We start from the raw sequence: 18,210 nt of genomic DNA on the forward strand, positions 1-18,210 counted from the left end.
GAACCACATTTGCGATACTCCGGTTGGTAATGACCACGCTTATATCTGCCAAAATTATCTAAAATAGCATTATATAACCTCCTCAGTGAGTGTTTCTTTTACATTGCGTTGATAGGTTCAAACACAAAAAACCCAGAACATCTAATGAAAATGTTCGAATAGACTTCCGTGGTGGAAAAAAAAGAAAACTTCTAGGGAGAAAATTTTAAGGTTGTAGTGCTCAACCTTTGCATTTTTTAGATCAACAAAACAAAGCCAGTGAAACCACACGATTTCAGGTTCAAAGGTTTTGTAATAAATAAATAAAATTAAACTGTGCAACATTTTGAAAACGCCAGCTATATTTACAAACTAAAGCAGCAATTACATTGCTATTTTCCTTAATATAAGTAACGCATGTCTTTTGCACTGTGTCACTAAGCAACTTTGTGTCTCGGAGAAGTATGTTTGCACATAAATCAAAAAAGACAGAAATTTATTGCAATTTGTGTTATCGCAAACACCCTGCCTTTGGCAAGAGGTTAGTTTGTGAGCTAAGGTTCAGATTTACTTGTGCGTGTTGTTAGCTCTGTAAATCTCCATCGCGTGTATTGTCTGGTTTTGAAAGCTGTGACATTGAACCTGACTAGACTTGATGACTGAGTCATAACATAAGGAAAAAAGTACATTTCCAAGAGGTAAGAGTTTTAAATCGAAGACGATCGTGACCTGTGTGGGAAGCGCGAACCCAATTTCATTATGTCCTACCGCAGCATAAAAACTGGTGACTGGATGGTCTAAAAGAATTTGCCCTGATAAATATGCTGATTATCATAGCTTGGAGTTGTGTATGTTAAGGATAGCAAAGAGAAGGTTCCTGCATGCATTTTAGAGAAATTCGCGCGTCATTTTTTGTTTTCGAACTCAAGAATATTTTAAGCGCGCGTAACAAAAAGCAAAAGGGAAACTTCAGATCTCATCTTGACTTGCCACGTGTCACGTTTAAATTTTTAACTAACTCACGCGTCACATAAAAATATAAATCGTTTGCCAACCTCTATATTTATGCAGGCGTATAACATAATTGCAACAAAAGAAATATTAGTACCCTAAATGACTTCAATCTTTAAAAGTTTCCCAAGCTCGTTTACGTTTTTGATTTCCTTTTTTATTATTTACAGGTTAAAGATGCGGACGAGAAATTTCATTAAATATTGGTCAGCACTTTTAAGTGCCTCACTGGTTTTCTTAGGTTACGTGTTTTACACATTTAATGTTAAAACATACCGTGGTAATCAGTCGAGTTTGAAAAAAGAACAATCCACATATATTCAGATTCCTTCTCTACGAGTTCCAAGAAAAGGCATAATAATTTTTGGTCAGGATCGCTCTGGGACGACCTTTATAAGTGCAATGTTTGCAAACGATCCACAAATATTCATGGTGTACGAGCCGCTCTGGATAACTCAAAGATGGTTTTTTTACGAAAACCAGTATTATCGTCGTTGCATAAGTTGCGAACTTCAAGTAGTAAGTTCCATTATGGCTTGTAATTTCTCACGCTCCCCTGCTTCGACAAAATTCCTGTCGTATGTTTCCACTCCCTGGACTGGTGCTCTGCCAGTTAATATTTTCGATACACCAAACTTTTGCAACAAAACTCGGGATGTAAGGAATATAAATTGTCCCAAACTTGGAAAAAACCCGGGTTTTGTGGATCGTGTTTGCAATACAAAGTATAAACACAGCGTTGTTAAGGTCGCACCCGCTAGGTTACCTCGAGAAAAACTGGCTGATCTTGTTCCTCGAGTTTTATTGGAAAATCCGGATCTAGACGTGCGAGTGTTACATCTGGTACGAGATCCCCGAGGTAACATTAATTCTCGAATTAATTTAGACTGGGTGAAAGATTACCCCAGCCCAAAACTACCATCGACTGCAGCGGACCTATGTGGTTCAATTCTCATTAATTTATATCATGCGGATAAAACGTTAACAGACTTGGGACTCAAACACAGGTACAAACTGGTTTTGTACAAGCAGATTGCTGATGATCCGTTGGGGACTGCCAAGGATATCTATGACTTTGCTGGATTTAAAATGCCTCTAGAGACAGAACAATGGGTATTAGAGACAACAAAACCGAGCGCGGAAACACTCAAGAAGGAACTGGAGAAACCTTATTCTACAGTGCGGAATGCTTCAGGAAACGCGGATAAATGGAGGGAAGATGCATTTTATTTCAGGAATCGGATCATTGAGAGACATTGCAAAACTCTATTGGATTCATTAGGCATGGAGAGAGTTTCCAAACCAAAGTTGGCAAATTATAAATGAAAATGAAAAATCGACTCTGAAATACTTGAATTCATTAAATGAAGAGTTCCATCTCTCCTCGCTGCAGTCCTCCGGGGACACCGCTCGGGCAGATTGGGGTTAGGAGGCAGCTGACATCAAAGCACAGAGTACAAGGGTGGGAAAGGAAAGAAAAGACAGTAAAGGCGTTCGACTAAACGTCTTTGTTCAACTGCGTACGTTTCTTTGAAAGGAAACGCAAAAACTGACTACACAGGCGAGGGTGTCACTGAAAGACAACTCACGATAACTTATGATAATTCCGCTGACCTCAAGGTGGCTAAAAAGACATTTGTTATAATGCTTATTTACTCGTTAAAAAGTTATTAACAAGCCCATTTATTTCATATCGTGTTATGCTCCTTTCTCTGATAAATACGAAGAGAGTGACAACGACACAGCCTCTTGAAAACAAACTTAATTCTAGATCTATATTACTGTAACTTGTAATCGAGTTTGGCGAACCACAGTTAATCAGTAGATTTCAATTAGCATGTCAAGTTTCACTGTCTGTAAAGTTTTTTTTAGAAATCGATAAATTGGTTCAAAGCCTCCTTAAATACCCACTGGATTAATGTTGAAAATTGTTAAACGATAGAAATATATATATATACATATCTAATCTGAAAACATTGTAAGGTTTTCCCCAGATTGGTGTTGAGAAAATGAATGGAAATAATTCATTACCATTAGCCATTCATTAAAAAAAACTTATAAGAAGCAAGTTGATCATTTGCTCTTGGCGGTCTTCTTATCCTTTGGCGGTCTTATCTTACAAGCAGTTTGTCACCTTTTTTTATTGCGGTCGCGAATTTGACATGGAGAAAGATGTTTCTATGTAACAATTTTATTTAGCTTGTCCGACACCTCTTTCTTTAAAGGTGACTTAAGGTGTAAACAACTAACACTTTTCATTTTCTGCACTGAATTTATAATCAAGCACTTATACGAACAGCACTTAATTCTTGTAAAGGCGGTACCTTGGGTACGCTCTTTCCTCTCCGAATTTTCTGTTTATTCTGTTGTTATGTAAGAGTCTTCGAAGGCTATTTTCTCTTAAGATATCTTTTCAAGTATGATTCTAATTCTGTCAATAAGTTCATTATAATTTTCATATTACCATAATCTTGTTCTTGTTTTGCCCAACCTTGACCGTAAGAGCAAGAAATTTAAGGTAGAAAAAGATTTTGCAAAGCGTAAACATCTCGAAGGTACGTACTTAGCATGCGGGAACTATTTCTCGTAACTTAACGTGATTCGCTGGCTAAGTGAGAAATGATGAAGATGCATGAAGATTGACAGCTTAGTAAGTGTCACCTTTATAAGCTGGTGACCAGCATTCTCACTCAGATCTGAGCTAGTTCCCAAGGCAGCAAGTTGTGTAATAGAAAAGGAATATAGAAAGTACCACTGTACTAAAAGTGTAAGAAATATCTACTAACAAAATAACAAAACCATTTTGCGCTTCCTTAAGATATCTATATCAAAAAATATTCTCTTTCGATACTGATTTTCTCCATAAGTTCTATCAACGGTTTACAAATTCTCTCTATAATCATAGTTCGTTCCGGTGGCGACTCTCTCCGCCATTTTTCGATATTCGCCTTAGAATCCCTTACTAGCGAGTACGGATTCTTAAACTGCCTTCTCGAATCCATTTTACTTGGACTTGTCCTGTTTTCGATCCAGCTTAATGTTTTGTCTGATAACCTTAATCCCGCGAACTTGAAGACTTCTCTCGCCGATTCAACCGGCCAGGTGGCTATATCCTTGTAGAAGATAAGTTTATATCTCTGTTGGAGAGATTCGTTAAGTTGTAAACCAAACTCGATGTTTTGGAGAATCCCATTACAGTAGTCTTGAACCTTTTCCTTAAATTGTGGATGTTCGTAATCTGGCATCCACTTAAGTTTAATCCTCGAGTTAATACTTCCTCTAGGATCACGCACAACGTGCAGTAGTCTGATATCTGTACTTAATGAGCGGTCAATAATTTCCGGTATTAGACTTGACAAACTGGTGTCTGGTAACCGTTCAGTAAGCTCCTTAAGCACAGTGCTGTCATAGCTGTATCTGCACTTATCGATAAATTTTGTAAACATCTGCTCCGCAGGGAAACAGCGTGTACTTCCACTTCTGTATTTTAGGCACGCCAGGTGTTGACTTGGAGTAACGAAATAATACTTCTGTTTCAAGTACCAGAAAGGTGGAAAATAGTCTTTTTGCCATAGAGGACTTGAAGCGAAGTTGCAGGAGAGAAATGCTTTCAGGACTTCTATCTTTGCAACGTTTGTGAGGTTGCGAAATCGTAAAGGTTCATAAACTTCGAAAATCTGTGAATGAAAATGGTAACACTCGCCAGTTGCACAGCTCTCCCGGGGGAGGGAACTTCTTAATTCCTGAGGCTAATTGGGGTCGCATTTCACGACTGGATTGACTGTGAAGGGATTACATTTTCAATGCAGTTACTAAAAAGGTCGCACACTTTCGTAATTTTTGGGATAAGGAAGTTCTGGTAAAGGGTAGAAACATAACAGAAAGTTGAGATCGCGAAAATTACATTTGCCTAAAACTGACCAAGATGGGGTCTACAATTGGCTACAGAATAGATTACAATGGGTTTCTAAGCAAAAATTGACCCAAGTACCCCCCCCCCCCTCCAGTCATTCAGTCAATGAACGTACTAGGAAACTACGAACGCAAAAATAAAACTAATGGCAGCCCTCTACCCTTTCGTGATCAAAAAGTTGACTCTCCTTACTCAGAACTGTATATTTCTTCGACAGATACTCTTGAGAATTTGGTGTTACATCACGATAGGCGTCTTAATTGTATTGACCCTCGGGTTGTTTGGGTGGAAATGTGATCAAATCAAGCTTTTGACTCATGGTTGATTATCTAAAAAGGGTAGATCAACTGCCATGGCAAAAGATCAAAATCTGTTGTAATGATCTCGGACAAATCGAGTCCTAGAATTTATTGAAGCTTTGTGTAAGATAATTTTAAAGCGACCCCTAAATCGTCTTTCCTCTCACGCTCATAAGCATTATTTTGGTGTAGAGGTAATACACAAATAACTGACTCATGGTTGATTATCAAATAACTTTGACTCATGGTTGATTATCTAAAAAGGGTAGATCAACTGCCATGGCAAAAGATCAAAATCTGTTGTAATGATCTCGGACAAATCGAGTCCTAGAATTTATTGAAGCTTTGTGTAAGATAATTTTAAAGCGACCCCTAAATCGTCTTTCCTCTCACGCTCATAAGCATTATTTTGGTGTAGAGGTAATACACAAATAATAAAACCCAATTATCCCAACTTTTGGCCAAAATATCTTCAAAACTGATAGAAAATTATCAAAACGAGGAGAGGGGAGGGAAGAGTTCGGCCTTTGGGAAAGTTCGCTACTTTCTCCTCCGCTTAAACCTGATTTGTTTCCAACCGCGGGGTAATCTTAAAGCAAACCGGATCAAATTAGTGTGTTTGTTTAATTTTCTGCGGGAAGAGCTCATTTGAAGCCACACTAACAGGTAATTTTTGTCATATTTTGGTTGGCGTTTTGACAACAAAATATACCAGACGAATACTTCATAGGATAAACTCGAACTGTGTAATCCTTCTATTTAGGACCCTGTGAAATTCATGAACAACAAATGCTATTAAAATTATAAGATTGATGTGTGATTAATTCAAAGAATGTTTTCATGTTAACATTTGTTTACTCACTCTTTTTCCGCTCCCAAACATCTTCGACAGGAAACTCGTGCCTGATCGACCTCTTCCTATGATTAACAAACCCTTTCGTTGTCGCTTATAACTTTTAGAGGGAACATCGTCAGACTCCCAGTTTTCTGAGAGAAAACCTCTCGACGTTGGTATACGCTCATTCAAAAAAGAAATCGTAAGAACTAGAGCGGTTACCACGCTTCCGATGGCAAAGTAATGGCGAAAACCAAGTTGCTTTCGCATGTTGTTAAATCAGTTGTCGATCAGAGCTGTTGTTATTCATCATCAGTGCGACCTTTTGCTCTCAGTTTATAATGTATTCAAAACCTGATTGCTGTCAACTGCTGAAAATCTCTTTTTCTTGTCCTCGTTAATCAAACTGTTGACAAATAATCTTGATTAAAATCGTTAATAACCTCTAAGGAGACTAACTGACGGAAGTTGAGCGCGTGTTGATAAAGATTAAAGTCGAGAATCACATGCGCGTGCTGAAAAAGTTGTCAACGGGAAGCATCTAATTTGAACTGTGAAACGTGTTTTCAGTCGGAATAAAATTAATTAAACTTTGATTTAGTCCGTCATAAACTTAATTTACTTCCTAGTGAACGCAAACTTTAAAAGTGAATGCCTTGACTCTTCAAAAAAAAAATTAAAATCAGACCATCCTGGAAACACTGGAAGGTAACTCTGATCAGATATATGGCAAATAATGTAAAACTGAGAGATTCTTGTACAAGGTTAACTAGTTGTCACGACAACGCTTCTCGCGTGAATTTTAATCTTACGGGAAATTATCTGTTCGTGAGTACCCTACAGCTTAATCCTTGTTATGTTCACTGCGCCTGAACAAATACAAGCGGTACTTCATTACTAAAACTTATAATTATCTATTTTAATTTTCGATGGCTTTTTTGAAAATGTAATTAAAAAAAAGCACAATTATTTCTCCACCAGTTTGATCGACTTTTCGATGTATTAAGTAACCAAAGCAATACTTTGTCATATTTTGATGTGCCTGTAACTCCAAAACCATTATATCTATCGTAGAAATGTGGTAAACATATCAAGATTCACCTTTCTGTAAACTTTTAAGAAAACCTATTTTTGAAATTTCAAAGCCATCTTAAAGTTTCATAGATTAAAGTGGCTCTGAATTGTTTACACAGATTTTGATGAAACTTTGGAATTTAATTGTAAAAACTGACAGTAATTGAACGGAACTGATGTTTGAGATGCAAGCACATAAAGCTAAAATGAAGGGAGTTTCTAAGAGGCTGTAGTGTTGTTGTGGTAACTTCAAAAGTCAAAGAACTGATCACAGCATGTGGATAAGTAGGAAGTTTTCTGATATAATTTGCAAAGAAACAAATAAAACATCGTGGTAGACTTCGCGAATAAAATCTCTCTCTCTCTCTCTCTTTGCCGACAAAAAGCTTCGAATGACGGGAAATTGATAAAAACTCACACAACGGGTGATAACTATTGGTGTACTTCCGCGGCACGCCCCAACAAACGATTGACAATGGCTGACTAAGCTCTGTAATAAAAAAGGCTGCATGTTTTACAGATGAGTTGATGAGATAATTAAAGAAGTGCTTTGGATTTGTTCTTGTGTTTGTTCTTGTGTTTGTTCTCGTTTTGTTCTTTTGCTTTCCTTTATTATTACTATTTGATTAACGGATGTGCCGCCTTCCACCCGCCATCAGTCACGAAGGTGATACTTTGAACTGTGCAAGGCTTTTGATACAAATCAGCGATCTCTCTCTCTCTCTCTGGCTGTCTCTCTATCTTGTATCATCAAACTGATTTGTAATTTGGTTATAAGGGCATATTGCGAAAGAGAAAGGGCGTTTCTAAGGCGACTTCCATGAACGAAATAATGATAAAAAACTGAAGAAATCAGATTTCAGAAAGGGAAACCACATGTGCAATTGACAAATGACGGATTCAGCAAAAGCTAAAAGCGGTTTTTGAAAAAAAATACAGGATCCAAAGGGCAAAAAGGTAAAGACGAATGCCTCCACGCTAGGAACACGTGGTCATCATTTCTCTCTCGTGACTTTACCCTTTTATTCCCAGGCGATTAAAACACAACTTCTCCTTCATTTCAGTTCGTACTGTTTTATACTACCCGTGGACTATCATTATCCTCCATAACGAGAGAGAAAAATAGGAACTTTTTGGACAAGCGTTCGAGTAATTGAAATCTCATGTTCCTCTTCTAGAATTCGGGGACAACTGTACACGGTGAGAACTGGAATGGAAGCAACTGCTTGTGTTTTTCTTTTGAGTAAACGCACTATTCCATGGATAAATTGTGGCTCTAGTGCTTGAATTATTCGCTGTAAAGAAAAAAGTGACTCGGTCCTTTTTCCCCATAGATCTGAGCCTAGTTTTTCAAAAGGCTGATAACGCCACCCAAAGGATAAATCGCTACCAACTGAGCGGATCAGTTAAGAAAAAAAAACATACCAAACAGAGATCTAGCTAGTGAATAACGATATCCACCCCTGAAAAACTAGAGCTTGATGGCTAAATCTCCTTGCTGACTATCAAACAGTCTTTTGCAAAGTTCTAATGAGAATTTTGTGTTTGTGTTTGTGTTTGTTTGGGTTTTAATGTTCTCTTTTTTGATGAATTTCTGTATTCCACATACATGTCAGCTTTATACCATGATCTTATTCACAATTCTCCCATCTAACTGCTACACATTTTTTTAAAAGATTAACAATGAGAATTTGTTGTAACATCAAGACAACACCCTCCACCCAACAAGACTATACATTCTCGTGATCCTTTTATTAGATAATAATAATGAAATTTGTTAGAAGATGTTACATTTTCATCAAGTTTCAAGTCTCCTCACCCCAGCTTAGTTTACTCTATACATATGGTAAACAGTAGGTAATCATAAAACTGATACTGAACTGGTGACTGTTTTTACCCACTGAATACTTACAGTTGGTTTCAACTTGATTAACCACACGAAACAACCCCACCAGAGTTTCCTACCAGCCTATATGTCATGTCTTTCAACAAATCAGTAGAAGCAACGCACAAAGAGACTACACGTCAAAAACAATCGCATTTCCCACAGTAACAACTAATCTTTTCTTTTGTTGTTTCTGTTTTATTTTCTCCGTTGGAGACTGTGAGAAAAAAAAAGTCACATTTGAATTAAATTATCTTGGTGTACCTTTTGCCGGATAGAACTGAGCTCCAGTGGATTGTCGCCTATATATTCCACTCACTCACTCTGTTACACTTCCAGCTTAGTTACTTAAAACTAAATCGTTATATTTTGTTTTTGATTATAAGGTTGACATACTTGTTCACTGACTGTGCTCTTTATTATAACATGCAGAAATACATGTCAACATATTCACAAGTAAGCCCTATACACCGCGGGTTTTGTTAATTCTAATTAAGGGTGTAATTGTTTGAAATACACTTCCATAGCAACCAGCAAGCCTCATCAGGAATACACAATTCCTATTTCTCACTATGAAGTTTGCCTCCGTCCCGTTCATTTTGAGTGAATACTTTTCAGGGTTGAAGTTTATCTCAGATAAGTTCAGGCAAATAAGCATAAGAAATTCTCGAAAACTCGAGAAAAGATCTAAAACTCCTGTACTTGATATATCTGGTTAGAACTTCACTCTACAAACTTTTTTCAAAACCAAATTCAAACCAAAGAAGCTCACAGGAACGAGAAACAACTGCTAGACTTCCCTAAGTCCATAGCCCGGAAAAGTATGAAGTATGCATTTAAAACTGCTCTTTGAATTAACTATAAAATCAACCCTTTAACTCCCATAGGAGACTAACATGTAACCTCTCCCTACAATATCCTCCCACTATCCAGCAAACAGGTAATGAGAATACTCGAACGTATCAGGTAGAAGTTGTTATCTTGATCTAACACCAAATTTATGAAACTAATTCTTAAAGAAATATGTAGCAGATAGAGGAGAGAACTAACGAACAGATCTTGGGAGTTTTAAGGGGTAACTATAAAGTTAAAATAGTTACGAATTTAAACGCAAATTGGAGTGTTTCCGGCAGGGAAATGACATCATCGCTCACAAGACTTTTAACCTTTTATTCATTTTGTGACTGACACATGCTCCTCCATACTTCCTGAAAATTTATATAAGTATACGTCGACTATTTTAATTAAATTTTGCGGTTACTCGTTTAAGAAAAGGGCACTAAGACTTTTGTAGTTATTGATAATGACAACTCTTTTGTACCACAGCGGTCGTTGTTCATTCCAAAAAAATCAACCTAGATCGTGTCCATTTTTCGCCCGGATCAGAAGACAAACACCTGTTTGAGAAAGTCTACCACTTAAGATTCCATCACAGAGGATTAAAACTTAAACAAACAAAATTATGCGATCCTAATTGGAAAAACAGTCCTAATACTAGTAACAAACATTGTAAACTTTTGATGTTTCCGAAGCGGGTACAAAAATGACAGATATCCAAAAGTTATGGCAATTCAGCAAGGTCGAAAAGCAAAACTGTTGCTGCGTATTTAAGTTTTGCAATCGATTATGCGCTGTGCAATTTAGAGGCAGACATTTCTAAAGAACACCAGGACAAACTGGAAAGATTACAGGTTTAGATCTAAGCCCAGTTGGTGTGAAAATAACAATACATGGTTTTAATTGAAAACAGTCAAGCACAAAATTACTAATTAAAAAAATATACACAATGAAGAGTTTACATCGCCAAGATACTAATTATCTACTTAGGTTGTAGTCAGGGGTTTTCCATGATCGTGAATAGCGCCGTGTGTCCATAAAATCACGCAAACGTCTTTACAAAATCACACTGCTCGATTGTGAAAAGGGTTGCGTGCAGAACAAACACCAACGAACGGAAAAACGCAACAGGGGTCGGTGAATGTCACTTGGGTCATAAAAAAATAAGCTTCCGTTTTGTAAGAGCTCAATTTCAAAGAGCTGTTGACAAGCTCTGAACGAAACAGTTGATTCTCTCTGTGACAAGGTAAAGGAGTCCTTACACGCGTTGTAAAACAGTCGAAAGTATTTTAGAAGAACGACTCAAGAACCGTAACTGAGATTTTCTTCCTTGGAAACACAGTAAGTTAATGTACGTTTTGTTTTTATTTTTCATTGAACGTTATATCCATTACAAAAAAAAATCACCATCTTCGAAACGTAATGCTCAGGATGAGACAGCTTAACAAAATTAATTCAGTATCATTTTGTTTCCTGTCTGACTATGAATTCGAGATAACCTCTCTTGATAAAACTCTCATTACACCATCGACGTTAACAGTATCTCAAACTACCATATAAACGTCCTCTCCTCATCTCATGTAAGAAAGGAAAATTTATCTAAAAGGCGCCCGTGAGAGCTAAACCTAACAGAGAACAAAAATAATGAATGACACGAGGATGAGGGCCGCAAAAGGTCTGTCAACACTTGTTTGTCATCAGACAAATTATATAAGTTATGCTATAGGTTTATTTTCACGCTATTGCTGAGTAAGAGGTTAGCAGTACATAAAGACAGAAAAATGAGTTTCTCACCGACGTCAATTCAGTGGTACTGTTACAAGAAGACAACCGTAATGGCGTGACGCGCGCGCCCGCACGCGAATTTTTATCAAATTTGATTTCTCGCGAGCAAGTGACTATCTCGCGCGCGAGAGGCAGTTTTCTGTTGGGGGATTCGAGCGTGTAAGTCGGTATAACCGTTTCACCTTTGTTTTGATGGTGTTCTAACCGATTATTTTGCGAACAGTTTATTTGTAGTAACCGCTCATGAGCTGATTCGTTGGCCAGTATTATTATCCCAAAACCTGGCCTACAACAGTTTGTCAAATTTATCTTCTCCAATCTATATTAAATCTTTCTCGATCCTTCTTGTTTTTTGGTTTGTTTTGTGGCCATCTACCCGGGCAATTTATTATTATGGTCGAAGTTTCCCGCAAAATTTTCAATGTCACAACTGACCGACCCGATACAATGACACCAAGGAGCTTCTTTCATACTCTTCCACAGAATTTCGGTCTTTCCCAGTTTACATTATACCTTACATTTTCTCTTTTTACTTAGAAAACTATTTCAAAAGTTTCTTTCTATTTAAAACTGAGTGATTTGCATATCATAACAATTACTCCGCATAAAATAAAAGAGCTTTCAAAAAAGTGCCTCAAGGACGAATTAAGTTATTTACGTTTGTCATTTACCAAGTAAATTACAGTTTGGGTCAAAAACAGGAACACAAAAAGTACGAGATCAATATCGACGATATACTTAAACACAACTAATACTTGAATCAAAACAATATTAATTTGTTATACCTACGCATTAAACTTTAATAATAACACGATATTTACACCACTTTGTCTATATCAAATATTTGAATTATTCACTCCGGTTCATTTTTAGCACCATAATCAATTATTACCAATAAGCGAGTTTCATTTTACTACAATATATTGATAAAGGGCAACAAATAGTTGGGAAAGTCTTACTATGTCTGATATTGTATTTTCACGATAAAATCGCGCGAATTATAAACAACTAAATAGAGAATGAAAATATAGAGAGAGCGAAAAACAAAACAACCATAGTAACCAAAAGACCGTCACCCGAACAAATATTAAGGTTGTCTCAAAGAGTTTCTGAGTAGGATTTGGCTGCCTTAAACATCAGTTCTCGACGAGACACATGTACAGGATTCTTCCATTAGCTGTTTTTCACCAATTTGTTTGGAGAGAGAGATCTGGGCATTGTGCGTCACAAATTGTTACTCCATGTGAAAACACCTATCATTAATTTTTTTAATACCATTATTTTTCCAATGTAATTAGGAATTACATTTATCTTTGATTTCGTAAAAACACACACGAAGGTCAGCAATAAATTGAAACGCCTAGACCGCAAGATTCCTATTATCGCCAGAAAAAAATAACATCACCAATTACATACAATTTAAGTGCAGGAGTAAAATTACAAATTAAAGGTCATCATAAATGTTTGCCTTTTTGATTATTTTAAGCTCAGATCTGGACCATTTCCCCGTGGGTGGAATCCAACTGAAGTGTACAACAATCTTTCTGTCGTTTGTTAACATTTTGAGTCATTTGTCAACACTAATTTAACCCCATACAGGCCCCTCACACAAGGAACAATACATTCCATGTAATTTCGGTATAAACTGATCTAATTACTTTTTTTCTATTTTAAATCAAGGCAAACAACATGCAAAGCCCCTTCAAACGCACGATAAAGTTTCAAATTGACTTGAGCCATTTATAACGTGGCATTGACATCAATGACTTAAATCGGCCCAATATGCAGTCAAAAATCCTCTTAACGAATATTAGTGACCATTAGGAAGTAAACAACTAAGTCTTGTTTACCACTTGCGCTTTAAGTTTTCTTTTACATTCAATTCCCATGCTCAAGTGTAAAATACAAAACCTTTAAGTGCTTTTTAGTTCATCTGCAAATGATGATTATTCTGCCGCACAACTAACGTTGTTCTACATCTTATTTGTTTAAGGAGGGTAACATAAACTGGTTACACTACACTGATGATTTGGCACTACTGCCTTTGGGGTTCGTGTGTAAAATCCTCGCCTTTTATGTTACCATTCAAATGAAACTCTTATTTGAAACAGATCAAAACGGCACACTTCACAGTAAAACGTTTTATTTCTTTTACACAGTGTTCGAACTTTAAAACTTAACAGACGAAATCCTCGTCTCTTACGCGACCATTCTAGTGAAACTTTAGTATTCAGCATTTCAATTAACCGCTTGAGAGCAGACATTTAATCTAAGTATTGCTTGTATATTTGTGAAAAAAGGCTCTAGTTTTCAAGTCTATTATGAAATCCTAGCATCGTGTGTGATCAGTCTAAAAAGCATGTAAGTGGTATTGATTTTACAACAGCTTGTTATAATAAAAGGTATGAAGGTGGTTTTATTTTTTTAACTGCGAATGACACCCACTTTGAGACCCAAAAGACCAGCCATGTATAACAAGAGTAGTCCGTTCTGTTCCTCATCGTGGCTATAATTAAACGTTTTAGGGGGAAAAACTCAACCTAACAAAAATAATCATGCTACAAACGAATAAAAGGGGTAATTTTTTAACGAAACCGTGGTGCTGCGTCGGTGGGGGTATTACGAGTTATAGTTTGGTTTTTTCAACTCAGTTGATAATATAAATTGGCCACTGTAGAGAGTTCCTCAAGATGAGGGTTCGATCGATAGCCCTTCGTTAGAGCGAATAGAGCTTTGAAGACGGACTGTTTAGCGCTACAAACCCGTCATTATTTCACGCATAAACGTTCCTAATACTACATTTTCTGAATTTGGATAAAATCTTGATTACCATGCGCGATCATTTCTTATGTGGTTTGAACATACAATGCTCCAGACGGAGAATTTTTTTGTTTAACACTAAAAATATGTCTACTTGTTTTGTAGCCAAGTTTAAATGAAACGTGTTGATTAGAACTTTCATCGAGAGTCATAAATAAGGTTACTGCCAATCTCAATGCTCAAAATGATGGAAGTTGTGTAGAAACACTGTTTTATTGGACTGAGTTACTTGGCAGAGAACATTACTTGTGCAGTTTTAGCACTGATTTTCATAAATCAGTAATTACTGAACGCAATAACACTAGGGTATGAAGTGATCCTCTAAGCCAATAACATAGTGAAAGTAAGGTAGTAAATTAGCACTTAGCATGCAGGAACTGTTTCTTGTAACTCGTAAGTGAGAAATGATGACGATGCATGAAGATTGACAGCTTAGTAAGTGTCACCTTTATAAGCTGGTGACCAACATTCTCACTCAGATATGAGCTAGTTCTCAAGGCAGTAAGTTGTGTAATAGAAAAAGAAATAAAGAAAGTATCAACTGTACAAAGAGTGTTCGAAAAAGACTTCTAACAAAGTGTAAATAGGATGTCAATCGTTTCATAGCCTTTTTGTGTGTCTAAACCTTGAGGTATGATTAGGAATATGCCGCACACAGTACACTATTACGGCTCTAAATGATGAAAGATTTTGAGAATTCGTTATTTCTCCTTCAGACAAGACTAAGTTTTACGTCTCCTAATGTTTAACTTGGATAACTAAGTAGCACTCGGAGTTACTAGGATTTCCAGCTTATTGTCAAGACTTTCTTCTAGTGATTGAAAGAAGACTGGCATTCATCTCTAATTGAAAAAGTTATCTTCTTTTGGGAGATGAACTTCGTTTGTCTCACGATGGAGTCACTTTGGATGTTGATCGCGACGTTTCGACTGCAATACTGCTAGTCCTCATCAGGCGATGAGGTCGATTGTTTACGTGTCGCTATTTGTAGCGTGTTGGTTCGTTGCTATTGGTGCATTTCGATCCTCGTTATTATTCCGGTTGTTAGATGGTTTTCCCTCATTGGTCCTCATTGATCGGCTGTTGTGTTGTTTGATCGTGGGTATCCAAACTTCGGGAATTTCGATTCCACTATCCCTATTGATGTTGTTGGGATGAAGTCTTGTAAGGATAGCCTCTTTGATCCTTCGTGTGTACCAGAGGTGGTCACGATCACTAAACTTAACCTTGCTCCAAATAGGAATATGCCCTGTCTCGCTAGCGTGCTCCGAAACCGCATAGGTGCAAGAAAAAACGGAGTAAGCGAGCGCTGAAATGGAGGCCTGTCCACTCCATGCACTAACTTTCTGATGGAACGCATATTCAGTTGCTTTAAAGCATTGTTCTTACTTTCAAGACGACATGAAAAAGTGATTGAAATTTACAGGTGTGAACACTTTTGAAATCTAAATAGATTTTGAGTTGTGTACAGATAAATTACAGCTCAAAATTGCTATCTAGCTTACTAACGCCATTGCGAGTTGTTACAATTTCCTGCTACCTTGCTGTATGTCAGAACGCTCCATCAGGCGGGTTTGATAGCTATTTAGGCGAAATTTCAAAGCGTTGACATTCATTTGAAGGCCATAAAACTTTGGGACTCTCTGTCTACAGCTAATCACAGGAATTAAAAAAACGTTCTGTCTTTCGATAATTAAGAAGAAATTTGTGGTATTTTCATACGATTATTGTCTTTCTCTAAGGTACATTTACGGTATTTTTTGCGAAAGCTGAACAAAAAAGTTCAAGGTTAAATAAATGTAGGCCAAATAAATGTTTGTACAAACAGGGGAGATTATCAGGTCTCGAGCAATAATTTGGAGCTGTCGTCTTTGACTTCCAATATCTATTAATTTGGATCTAAACTGCAAAGTCAGAACTGACCAGATTTTGATCAACATGATTTCTAACTGACTCTTACCACAAAAAATCCTGAGAGAAAGCGTTGGATTCTTCACTTATACACACTACTCTATCTAGAACAGGCATGCCACTGCAGTTATTCTATCACTCCTCAAGTCAAATTGTCGAATCTTAAGTTCATCAATAAGTATCCGACAAACTTGAGTTAAGGCTTACGAATGGTCATACAATTTTTTAGAACCCAATTACAAAGTATTGTCATAAATTTGAACCATTCATATTTTTCGATGACTTGTCAACAACTATTAGGAAACTTTTTCAAGGAAAAAATTTTGAACCATTTTAACTTCGCAAGGCAGGCATGGTTACCATTCAACTTTGGAGAGAAAAACACTCAATATAACTTTGCCTCAAAATTACTGATGACTGTTTTCAAGGGCAAAGAATCATGTGAAAACGATTTAACAAGACGGCTCTTTTATTGATGACAATTTTAAGTGTTTAAATATCGATTAATGTGGATATGGTTACTGTTGTTACCTCAAAATTAGGCGGCAAGCTTTTAATGTTCTGGAACTTTTCCTCGTTCCATCGAAAGTACAAACATTTCAAAGTCCTTGACATTTTTGAACGAGCACGCCCAAACATTTTTCTTCAGAAAAAAATATAATCAGGTTTTTCAGTGTAATGGTATTTAGTCGTTCCAAAATGACAAGTTAGTGAACAAACGACAAGTTGATAACACAACTCGTACAGGTTCTAACCGTGTCTATGGTTGGTTGTTGCCTGAGAGCGAGACACTTGACAAGAAACAACCAATCACTGTCCAGTACCTCTATGTCATCAGTGTGAAAGCCGACGATTTGGATAGGAGGTGCCTTTCCAAGTTAATTAAAAACTCTAATATTATAATAATTTCTATCTTACCAGGTCATAAAGTTAGTGAAACTGAACTTAATTTGTTGTCTTATTGTTTCTTGATCATTCAGAGGTTTGGCGAGAATTACAAATAGCAAATTAACACAATCTATAGATAATTATGCTTATGGAAAAGAGAGGCAGTTTTCATGACGGAAAGCACGTTTCGAAGAGTACATTTACAAGTATCAGCTGACCTATAACCTTTTACCTCAAATGCTATATTCAGCAGATTCTGATGCGTCCTATAGCTGAAACAAACCGCCAGGTACTAACTATTTTTAAAATTCTTTGACAATATTTTAGTTTTATAACGTGGACGCAACGTTAGGAATCCTTCAGCGATGGAGGTCACTCTGGCAAAGTTGTGAATTTGAGTGCGATGCCCAACGAGTTTTCTAAATATTTCTGGAAAGAATGTAATGAATCTCTAAGCTTGAGACAAAGCGCTGCGTCATGCTAGCCAAGAGCTTTTTGTTTATTATTTTCTTTTATGAATTAAAATTGAGAGCGTCATAGACTTGACAAATGGTTTGGTAAAATGACAAAGTGTTTAGGCAAGGAACCGTAGATGACTTCCAGCTGGATCCTCGCTATATTGTCTTTATTATTGGCACCACTCAACTAATCGATGTACAACGAGAAAACAATTATCACAACATAGACAATGAGCGATGCAAAAACAACATGTACTTCTTTGAAGTAATTGATTTAACTAACACAAAAAGGCCTTAAATATGCTTACATTAAGACCAAACAGGGCTTAATTTTTTCCCCTCTTATTGGGATAACTAAAAAGCCTCGCCAGCTTTGCGAAGTCAGTGTATTTTACAAAAGGAAATTAAAAAGATTTATTTTATTAGCAATTAGCATCAGAATTTAAGTGAATTGTCAGCGGTGTAAGAAATGTATAGAAAACAGTAGGGACAACTTATTTACTGTAAAGGTGGCT

At 36.8% G+C, this 18,210-nt stretch overlaps 3 protein-coding genes across 4 annotated transcripts in view; 2 read left to right on the plus strand and 1 right to left on the minus strand.

Moving 5' to 3' along the window:
- The first annotated feature begins 544 nt into the window (after nt 1–544).
- Nucleotides 545–2,837, plus strand: LOC131771458 (carbohydrate sulfotransferase 3-like). Its single transcript, XM_059087257.2, has 2 exons — nt 545–677; nt 1,161–2,837. Exon 2 carries the CDS (start codon nt 1,168–1,170, stop codon nt 2,314–2,316), a length of 1,149 nt encoding a protein of 382 aa, XP_058943240.1. The 5' UTR covers nt 545–677; nt 1,161–1,167; the 3' UTR covers nt 2,317–2,837.
- A 176-nt stretch (nt 2,838–3,013) lies between these two features.
- Nucleotides 3,014–6,364, minus strand: LOC131771457 (carbohydrate sulfotransferase 3-like). Its single transcript, XM_059087256.2, has 2 exons — nt 6,065–6,364; nt 3,014–4,667 (listed from the first exon to the last, which is right to left on the minus strand). The coding sequence occupies exons 1-2, from the start codon at nt 6,305–6,307 to the stop codon at nt 3,813–3,815; spliced, it is 1,098 nt and encodes a 365-aa protein (XP_058943239.1). The 5' UTR covers nt 6,308–6,364; the 3' UTR covers nt 3,014–3,812.
- Nucleotides 6,365–11,047: 4,683 nt separating this feature from the next.
- The window catches only part of LOC131771411 (uncharacterized), a 31,378-nt gene continuing 24,215 nt past the window's right edge, over nt 11,048–18,210 (plus strand). The window contains exon 1 of one of the 2 annotated variants that reach the window (XM_059087195.2): nt 11,048–11,174. The gene's annotated coding sequence lies outside the window, so the exon portion shown is untranslated. Of the gene's footprint in view, nt 11,185–18,210 lie in introns of both variants that reach the window. The other variant, XM_066158993.1, reaches the window with a different exon arrangement.

The sequence above is a fragment of the Pocillopora verrucosa genome, chromosome 12 (genome assembly GCF_036669915.1).
Source record: "Pocillopora verrucosa isolate sample1 chromosome 12, ASM3666991v2, whole genome shotgun sequence".
Lineage (NCBI taxonomy): Eukaryota > Metazoa > Cnidaria > Anthozoa > Scleractinia > Pocilloporidae > Pocillopora > Pocillopora verrucosa.